General features: G+C 36.6%; 1 protein-coding gene and 1 non-coding gene across 2 annotated transcripts; one reads left to right on the forward strand and one right to left on the reverse strand.

Moving 5' to 3' along the window:
* Nucleotides 1-1,242: 1,242 nt before the first annotated feature.
* On the reverse strand, nt 1,243-4,058 carry LOC105037617 (tricetin 3',4',5'-O-trimethyltransferase). The gene is made up of 4 exons (XM_073250369.1): nt 3,559-4,058; nt 3,011-3,321; nt 2,854-2,918; nt 1,243-1,657 (listed from the first exon to the last, which is right to left on the reverse strand). Exons 1-4 carry the CDS (start codon nt 3,987-3,989, stop codon nt 1,361-1,363), a joined length of 1,104 nt encoding a protein of 367 aa, XP_073106470.1. The 5' UTR covers nt 3,990-4,058; the 3' UTR covers nt 1,243-1,360.
* Nucleotides 4,059-5,090: 1,032 nt separating this feature from the next.
* LOC114912662 (small nucleolar RNA SNORD116) lies at nt 5,091-5,182 on the forward strand. Its single transcript, XR_003798368.1, has one exon. It is a non-coding gene; the product is annotated as a small nucleolar RNA SNORD116 (small nucleolar RNA).
* The last annotated feature ends 5,587 nt before the right edge of the window (nt 5,183-10,769 follow it).

The raw sequence follows: 10,769 nt of genomic DNA on the forward strand, positions 1-10,769 counted from the left end.
TCTCCAATGTGATTAAGAAAAATATATCTTTTTCCCTCATTTACTTTTTTTCAATTTTTAAAACCCTTAGCTATAAATACATACCAACTAGATCATCCACTAGGTTTTATATTAAAAAGATAATAAGAAAGACAAAATATAGCATCTTTACCACGAGAATATTCAAGCAAAGAGCAAAATTATGTAAATCAAGAACCTTGAAAAAGGTGATGTTGCTTTTCAGATAATGGATAATTGGATAGTGGGGGTTGGTATGGTCCAGTTTTAAAATAAGCTCATCAAATTTCATCATATTGATTTATTAGATATTTCTATATTTATGAATATAATTCAGAATCAAATTCTAAACAAAAAATATCAAATTCTTTAAAAGATTGCCCATGACTACGTTCAATTCTAAGAGATTTAGACGGATGCCCTTCAATTCTAAAATTTTAGTATGAAAATTTAATAATCTATTATTTTTATTTAACTGAATATTTTTTTTAGAAAAAAATTAAATTTTTTTTTTTTATAAAATTTATAATATTTAAAATTAATCTATAAATTAAAAAATTAAAATAACCGTAATGTTTTAATTTTCAAAAGAACGTAAACACAATATTTTGACTTAAAAAACCACAATACTTAAAGTAGCAGCCTCTGTCTAAGTGGCTTCCCCTCCCGTGGCCCGTGGATTTTCAAAGCAAGTCACTTCACCTGTCATCGGTACCTTGCGGTCACAGTCACACTGTGGGTTTTTATTGTTCAAAGTTCTCTACTATTCTTCCGAAGTCTATGGTTGGACGCCGAAGTCACGAGGCGCGGCCACGCGAGGAAGGGCTCGAAGTTATTTATTTAATAAATTTATTATTTTCAATAAAAAAATTAATATAAAAAATTGAACTGTTGGATAAATAAATAATAATTTTTTAAAAAAATTTATTATTTTTAATAAAAAATTAATATATAAATTAATTATATGATATTTTTTTTCGAATGGATGACCTTCTACACATTAAAATCTTGAAAGGACTGTCATATATACAGATATATAAATAATAAATATTTTAAATTTTTTTGAGGAGGGAAGAGGGGGGTGGGGGCAGTGGCCCGCACCCACCAACACCCCACCCCCCCCCCCCCCCCCGTTGTTGATAGCTCATCTGCATTCCAGACAAATGCAATATTGGCATGCAGTCAATCTTATGGACTTGGGACACTTCCAATGGAACAAAACCAATGTGATCCGAAGTGCAAATGTTTAGAAAGAGCTGACTCGAGATTTATTTCAACAAAAGCAGGAAAATTACATAATACAAAGTCAACACCAACATAACCAGATATGCAGAATACAAGCCAAGACCCACTGTTTTCCCATCTACTTGGTGAATTCAATTACCCAGATGGCAGCAAAACAGTACTGGGTTTTGAACCCTGTGAAGCCAGCTCCCTTGGCCAAGGCCTCGTACTCTTTCGCGGTCCTCTCTTTTCCACCAGGGTTGTGAGCCAACATGATCATGTCCGCAATGAAGACCCCCTGTGCTGAAAGAGTTGGTTCTGGAGCTACTGGAAGGATACATTCAACAAGGATCACCTTTCCATTGTCCGGCAGAGCTTTGTAGCAGTTCTTCAAGATCTTTGCGCAGAGCTCGTCGCTCCAGTCATGCATGATCCACTGTAAATCACATTGTTCAACTTCAATTGCTAAAAATCCAGTTTAGTTTTGGATAATCTTAGCTCTTATTTCAAAGGTTGCAAGCCACCCAAAAAAAAAGCCAAAAAAAAAAAAAAACAAAGAAAGAAAGAAAGAACTATATTCATTAATTGGCAAGGATGTATAAATAAATCTGATAGTCTTTGAATTAGATATGGCTAAAATGTAAATCCTCCTAGGCAAAACATGCACATCAACAATATAAACAATGTCTTTTGTCATCTAAATATGCAGACTTTATATAAATTAGATATGCTATCTGTTTAAGAAAATGGGGTGTGTAGCTCATGGACCACAGGTTACTTTCACCTAAATTCATGTCTTCATCTATGCAGCCCATGCTGCATTGACCATTGATTTCTCTAACTAGCATCCAATGTGAGCCATACCCTTTGCTTGTAAGCTGATATTAAGCAAATCCTACTTTATTAATTATTAATTAAGCATACCCTTTGTTTCAATTTTGAGTTGACTGCCATATTGCAAGAGAATTGTATGAGGTCTGGTCTCACCTAATCTCGATGGAATGCTTCAGTTAGTGCTTTGAGTCATGTTCAATCTAATTTTAGGATAGACTCCCTAGTAGTTTTAGACTGATTAGGTCATGTAATCCTCTTTGGACAATTAAACCCATACATGAACAAGGGATCGAGATAATTTGCCCTAATTAGTGTGTAAATTAAATCCTGATATCTGATCCTAATAATGGCTCCAATATTGCTTGATTGTTTTGAAAATGAGAGTGAACCAACGCCGATGGGGACGTGTACCAAATATTTTGCATTTTTACTTTGAGGAATGGCCAAAGGATATGTGACATAGGTTGATAGCTACAATTTGATGCACCATAATTTGTGCATGCCATGCACTTATATGTAATTACCTAATCATATGTGATAGATTGATGAAAACATACAGCAATTATCAAAAAAAAAACAAAAAACATAAAAAACATGCACCTTTCTTCACCTACCGACAGTGGACCCTAACTTACTTGCATATTACTCACATATAGTTGTATGCTTTTGCATATATCACTTGAAACATTAATTTCCCTCTTCCTTCATGTACACTCCATATTTTATTACTTTACCCTTTCTTCCACTATACAACTAACCAAGAAAACTACTACCAACTAAACGTTTGGCAAAACTTGCCTTCATGAAAATAGCATCCCCACTTGGGACGCCAGTAAACATGTCTCCACCAACATGCTCCACACCTGCACCAAAATTGCACCCGATCAAGCCAGGAAAATCCCATGACGAAGCAACAAAAGAATGACCAATTAAGTCTGGCAAGAGTATGGTAAACCTGGGAATGCCGGGGCTTCAGAGATGACGTGAGGAAGATCAAAGTTGATACCCTTTATCTGGGGGTACTTGGAGGTGATCGTGTGGATGGTGGCTCCAATGCCACCACCGACATCGATGAGCACCTTAACATCTTCAAAGCCATTGTAGAACTCCAAGAGCTTCTTGGTGGTCCCGGTAGAGTGGTTCTTCATGGCCTCATTGAACACTCTATTGAACCTGGCGTCGGTAGCATGATACTCAAATGCCGTCACGCCATAAGCTTTGTTGAAGGGAATTCCCCCATCCAACACCGCATCCTTCAAATAGTACCTATCATTGTTGTTGAAGACAATTTAAATGAAAAAAAAAAAAAAAAAATCAGACACAGGGTACTCTCTTTTAATTTTTTGTGATGAACCACTGAAAGTGGGAAGCTCTTAAGAAAGGATCAAGGTCTCATTTCAAAAATGTTTGGCATTTCCCACTTTCTTGACTGCAGTTTTTTTTTTTTTTTTTTTTTTTTTGGTCAGAAGAAAAAAAAAATTATGGTTTTGTACTAACTCTTACCAACTCTCCATGAGGATCTTGTCCTGGTTCATAAGGCTCACAGCGGCCATGGACACCCCATCCTCATTCTTTGTCAGCCACTTGCACACCGGCGCTGCACCGTATCGCCGCAATGGCTTCCCGTCGGCATCGACCTCCACCGAGAAGGTAAGGATGTTATAGGAGGCCAGAAGGCGGAGCATGCGGTCCAGCATGGGGGCGGCCATGGGGTTCGTGGTCGGCAGCTGGGCCGCCATCTCGGTCGGGCTGAGCTTCGCACCTGGGCCGGCTTTCACGATGATCTCGAGGAGGTCGAGCTCGATGGCAGCTTTGAGTGTCATGGGTAGGATGGAGGAGCTGGACAGGAGCAGTGCATACATGCACGCCGTCTCATCCGCCGTCTGCTCCTCCAGTGATGGTGGTGCCACCGTCTGGTTCTCGATGGATCCCATTCTTTTGTTTTTGTTATTGGTGGTGGTGGTTGCGGTGGCGGTGGAGGGGAGTGGAGAGTTAGCCGGGCGGAGAGGGGCTTATGTAGACTGGGGGGTCTACATGGGTTGTTGGTCCTAACGATGCTGACTTCAAGCTTAGTTTTCATTTTTATTCGATTATTTTATTGTGTTTGATTGTTTTTTTTTTTTTTTTTATGCGGCAAACGATGGGCCTCTTCCACGCGGTCCTCTGCGTCGTGGTCAAATTTCCCTTTGTTTCTCCCTTCCAGTAAATGATTATCTGGGAAAGGCGTTTCTAGATGAGTTAAATACAGTACTGTTGGTTATAACGGACTCTCTTTTCGGGAGTCTTTTCTTTTCAACTTTCGTTCCTTCCTTTAGGACCGTCTTGAAAAATATTTTTCTTCTCCAAAAAATAATTTATAAAAAAAATATTTTTTCAAAAATTACATCTCAAAAGAATTTTTATATATATTGATTATAATAAAATAATTATTTATAAGATAACTTATATTTAATTAAATATTTATTTTTTAAAAAAGTTATATAAAATATCTATTATATCCTTCGTACATATAACATTCTATATTTTTTTCTCAAATTTTATATAAACAATAATAATATATATACATTAATATTAATATATTATATTATAATATTAGATCAAAATAATATATTATATTGATATTTTTTAAAATAATATTTAAATAATATTTTTAAGAATTTATATATTTCAAAATCACATATTTATAAAATCATCATCATTATTATTATTTTTTATTTATAATTTCAAAAAAATATAATTTTTTGAAAGAAAAAAAAATCAATTTTTACCCTTTGTGAAGTCCAAAAACCAACCTCTCTTATCAATTTCTACTTCTCGTGATATGTAGAAAATATTTTTTCATAAAAAAAATATTTTTTATTTTTTTTCTTAAAAATTTAATTAAATAATTTTTTTTTATTTTTTAAAAAATATTATTTTTTTTCTTTCACTTTTCGTGAACTAAACGAGTCTGCAATTCTTTCTTGACTTTTGATCATCTTCTCACATGAATATGACTGAAAAGTCTCTACATAGTAACTAGTAGAGTCCGTACATTGTCCAGGATCCGCTCCATCAAAACTATCATTGCATAGATGAACAAAATGATAGAGAAATTGGTTCTCTTTTCCAGGTTGAACTAAGGGAATTTTGAACTCGAGTTCAAAATATTACAGTGGAAACAAGTATACTTAGTATGATGTGTGGTGTTGCTCCTTTTCGCTTTTGCACATCCTTGTGGTTGAATTGGTTCACCTGATCCAATCAACAATCTCTTCTGGTCTAGGCACCAACAAACCTACATAGGCCTGAGAAAGTTGGGGAAAAAAAAAAATTTCTCGCCATCCCCCACCATTGGCTTTTCGGCGTGCATCTGAAATGGTTTAACAAATAACAATGAATTCTCCATTCGAAATACTCTACTTGGCCAAGAAGGCAGATAGCTGATTCTCTACCTAAATTAAAATCTTGCAGCACCTAAATATGGGACCCAATATTGGATATCCTCCGCTAATAGTAATTCCACTGCCTTGTTGCAATCCATATATCATTTTGTGGGGCTTCGTAATGTCATGCTGATGTCAAGGCCAGCTAATGTAGGTTACTCATGTAAATGTTACACGCTTAAAAAGAGACACAAGAAACCCAGTAAGACCAAAAAAAAAAAATTTGAATCCAATTTCATTGATGATATTTGTAGCATTGATCTTATTTCATGAATAATCAGAATCCTTTGGGGTATGTCCGGTGCGCTAAAGAGTGCTGTGCATCCTTGGGTGGCCACCATCACAAGTATGACCATCAAGCAAAGCATCATGTATGATATAGCATGCGTGTTGTTTCATGATTATTCATCTCTTGATGGCGGCCATCCATGGCTATACAGTATTTTGCACATCACATAAGATTCATGCAATTTTATTGAAAAAAAAAAAAAATCTGTTGCTTCATTTTTTCCGCATTCTCCACCAACTAGCCATAATCAACAAATCTTAGTCGATTTGTAACTAGTGAAGGGCACTGGGCCGTATCTGGTGTGGCCCAGCCCAAACCCACCGAGCTTGAGGCTAAACGGATCGTACCAGGTATGGCACGATTAGCATCAAGCCCCAGAGCGGCACGACCCTAGGTTCGATGGGTGGAAAGCCGTGCTTGGCACGGTCCATTGGCCCACGGGCCTCTTTTTTTTTTAAAAAAAATGCAAAGAGGTCGTGCCAGGCACGGCCCATTTTAATCCGTTACAGACGTGGGGTACGAGCGTAGCGGTCGGGAGAGGGTGGAGGGGGTTTCAGAGGGGGTGGTTTTGGCGCAGGCGGATGTCAGGGCCCGAGAAGAGGGGAGGGTGGGTGGTGGTCGCACAGAGCCAGAAGCGGACAGCAGTTGCGACGAGGCGGGGACGTGGCAGGTGTGGCGCGGTGCAGACAGCCATAGCGGGTGCCTCACAAGGGGAGAGGAAGGAGAGGGTGGAGGGGATCCCGAGGGGCAGTTTTGGCGTGGATGAACGTCGAGGCCCGAGGGGAGAGGAGGAAGGGTGGTGGTCACATGGAGCCGGGGGCAGACGGTAAATGCAACGCGGACGGTGGTGGGACGGGATCGTGGTAGGTGTGGTGCAGACAACCACCTCTCCGAAACCCCCTCCGCCATCCCCCGGCTACACTCCAAACGGGCCGTGCCATGGCACGGCCTATTTCAAGGGGATCGGACTGGCATGCAAGCCGTACTGTACCTAACGCACGATGGAATGGACTGTTTCAAGGGGATCGGACTGGCACACGGGTCGTGCCATACCCAACCTACGGATTGTACCGGCCTAGGCCCTTATGGGCGGTGTCGGGCCTAGGTCACAGGCCAGAAAACCCTATTTATTGGTGGTGGTGGTTGCCGATGGTTATGGAGGGGTCTCTTCGAGAGGGAGTGGAGAGTTAGCCGGGCGGAGAGGGGCTTATGTAGACGGGGGGTCTACGTGGGTTGTTGGTCTTAACGAGGCTAGCTTCAAGCTTATGGTGCGTTTGGTTACACTTTTTGATTTTTAATTTTTAAAAAATATTTTTTATTTTTTTATTTTTAAAAAATATTTTTATTTTTTTTTATTTTTGTTATTGAGTAAAAGCAAAAAAGTAAAAAGTATGTTTGGTAACTACGTTGCTATAAAGCAAAAAGCAACGTTTGGAGATAGCAGGTGAAGAGCTCGACGAGGGAGGAGAATTCAGAAAAGGAGGAAGAAAGAGGTGGGGAGGTGAAAAGCTCGATGAGGGAGAAAGATTCGGATTTTTTACTTTTTAGTTTGGCGTTTTAGATATGCGGAAGCAAAAAAAAAAAAGTAGAAAAGTAAGTTTTGAAAAGTAAAAATTTTTTGCTTTGTATATAAAGTAATTATTTTAATTTTTTTAATTTTTAATTTTTATTTTTTATAGTATTACTAAATATTATTTTTTAATTTTTATTTTTTAAAAATTAAAAAAAAATTAATATTTTTTAATGACTAACCAAATGCACCCTTAGTTTTTATTTTTATTCAATTATTTTATTTGTATTTGATTATTATATTTCTTTTTTTATGTGGCAAACGATGGGCATCTTCCGCGCGGTCCTCAGCATCGTGGTCAAATTTCTCTATGGTTTCTCCCTTCCAGTAAATGATTATCTGGAACGACGTTTCTAGATGAGTAAAATATAGTATTGTTGGTTATAACGGACTCTCTTTTCGGAAGTTTTTTCTTATCAACTTTCGTACCTTTCTTTAGATTCATCTTGAAAAATATTTTTTTCTCAAAAAATAATTTTATTAAAAAATATTTTCTAAAAAATTATATCTCAAAATTATAATTGTTATATATATTGATTATAATAAAATAATTTTGTATAGAATAACTTATATTTAATTAAATATTTATTTTTTAAAAAAATATATTGTCACATCTCCGATCTGAGATCACAAGTCAGAGGTCATGGTAACCGCCGCATACTTATGAAAAACCCTCTCCATAAATATGCAAGACATCTCATCACGATATTAATGCATCATAATGAAATAAAATTTAAATAATTATTATTTAATTTTAATTCAAATAACTAAATCAAATATCTTACATCTAATAAAGTTTCACTAAAAATAAAATAATTGATCTAAGTTCAATGAAGTTGACAATGCTAAATCTCACCTTTAAAAGCTTTATCCCAATATTATTACCTACACTCACAATTAATTATCTGAATCTGAAAAAAAATTAAAAAAAAAAAGATAATGAGCTAGACAGCCCATTAAGTAACAAATATCTCAACTAGATATTTTAGATATTATATAATATTCAAGAACAATGCTGTGAATAAATATAAAAATATATTTCATGCGATTTAATGCAAATCCAATCTTTTCAAATATTTATATACCATATAATCATAAATCTAATTTAAATTAAAATACTCATAACTCAACAGCCTCGACTATGATCAATGTTTAACTTTTATTGATGGGATCCACTGAATACCAGCGCACAATCTCCACTAGCAAGGTCCACTGAATACCAACACACAACCTCCACTGACAGGATCCACTAAATACTAGCGCACAACCCCCACTGGTAAAATTCACTGAATACCAACGTATAATCCCTATTGGCAGGATCCACTGAAACATAGTTGGCTGAGAGCATAAATTTGATCTGTATCAAAATATTTTTGGATCGTAATATATCAAAATTTTCACAGAACATATGCATAATCAATAAACTATAGTATTTCAAAATTACTTTTCGTTCAAACACAATTTCATAAACCATGCATAATTTTAAAAAATAATTATTTACTTTTAAAATAAATATAAAATATCTCGAGAAGATGATTCATTACTTATCTTTCATGGACCACTGAACGAACAGATCGATCAACCTTTAAGGGATTCTTCGGTGCTTATTATTTAAAATTATATTCTTGCATTAATTCTAATTCAAAATTAGATCTAAACAAATCCTAAGTCAGAACCCCACTTAGGATCGGACTTTTCACTAAACTCGATCAAAATTATCAAAAAGAAGCTTTTCACTATGCTAACCTTAAAAAGATAACTTTGAAAGAGAGAAATCCATCAAGAGAGAAAAACAGTCTAGAGAGAGAAAGTTCAATATTTTAGAGAGAGAAAGTAAGAGTTCAGATTGAAGGGGGAGAGAGAAGAGAGAGAAACTCTCTCATATTTATTTTTAATTATTTTTTTTTCTTTTGTTTTTTTCTTCTTCACGGGAGAGGGAACCCACGCCTCTCTCTTCTTCTTTTTCTTTAACGGAATAGGGAAACTCTTGTTCCTCGTTCCTTCTTCGGACTAAGGACCTCCCATCGGCTGTGGCTATGGCCGATGATGGCTAGGGCCCTAGCGATACCATCGGAGCCTTTTTCCCAGCGAACGGCGACTGTCCATGGTGGCGGAGAAAGAGAGAACACAAAAATAGGGGATTTGATAAACAAAAATTTTATCTAAAGTTTGAGCTTAGGACCTATAACAAACTAAGGGAAAGATGCTTAGAAACATTTACCTGATCTTCGATGGGAATTGCTCTAATTTGTGGCGGTCAAAATAACATTATCCATCAAGAAGAATAAAAAGAAAAAGGATTAAATGGTGATTTTTGAGAGATTTTTCGGTGAGAAAAACTAGAAGGATCAGAGCCTTTAAATAGATCTCTTAGGGGAAAGAATTAGTATTTCAATCAAATTTTTTTTCTTAAGATTGTAGGAAATCTAATCAGAGAAAAACTCGCGAGTTCTTCCACCAGCTTCCCATCTCTATGCTGATCTCATCTTTCCCAGCACGTGCAGAGCATGTGCTGGCCCCTTTTTTTTGGCTTATGCTTTGAGATCTATGCAACAATTGACTCTGATTTGGGATATCACATATGTAAAATATCTATTATATTTTTAATATATATAACATCCTATATTTTTTTCTCCCAAATTTTATATAAATAAAAATATTATATTTACATTAATATTAATTTAATATTAATATATTATACTATAACATTAGAACATAATAAAATATTATATTGATATTTTTAAAAATAATATTTAAATAATATTTTTGAAAATTTATATGCTCCAAAATCACATAGTTATAAAATCATCATAATTATTATTATTATTTTTTATTTATAAATTTTAAAAAATATAATTTTTTTATTAAAAAAACATCAGTTTTCATCTTTGAGAAGTCCAAAAACCCATCTCTCTTATCGATTTCTACTTCTCATGACATGTGAAAAGCATCTTATCATAGAAAGAATATTTTCTATTTTTTTTCTTTTAAAATTTCAATCAAACAAAAAAATTTTCTTTTGTTGGGGAATACCCACCGACCGACCGACCGATGGCCGGAGGGACCGGTCGGTCGGCCGGAGGGACCGACCGACCGACCGACGGCCGGAGGGACCGACCGACGGTCGGAGGGAACGACCGACCGACCGACGGCCGGAGGGACCGACCGATCGACTGACAGTCCGAGCGACCGACCGACCGACGCCATCACCTGCTAATTAACAGTCCATAACCGACTGAGGATGTGTCGGTCGGGCATACTTCTCCTGACCGACTGAACCTGGAAGTCTGATGGCCGACTCACGTAAGACTCGCCGACCAACAGATGGGCCCGAATCTCCACCCGACGCCACTCAGCTGGCCACCGACCTAGGATCGGTCGACTCCTTCAATCGCCGTACAGCCGCCTGAGCTTGTCAGTTCTGACAGCA

This window comes from Elaeis guineensis, chromosome 16, assembly GCF_000442705.2.
Source record: "Elaeis guineensis isolate ETL-2024a chromosome 16, EG11, whole genome shotgun sequence".
Classification (NCBI taxonomy): Eukaryota; Viridiplantae; Streptophyta; class Magnoliopsida; order Arecales; family Arecaceae; genus Elaeis; species Elaeis guineensis.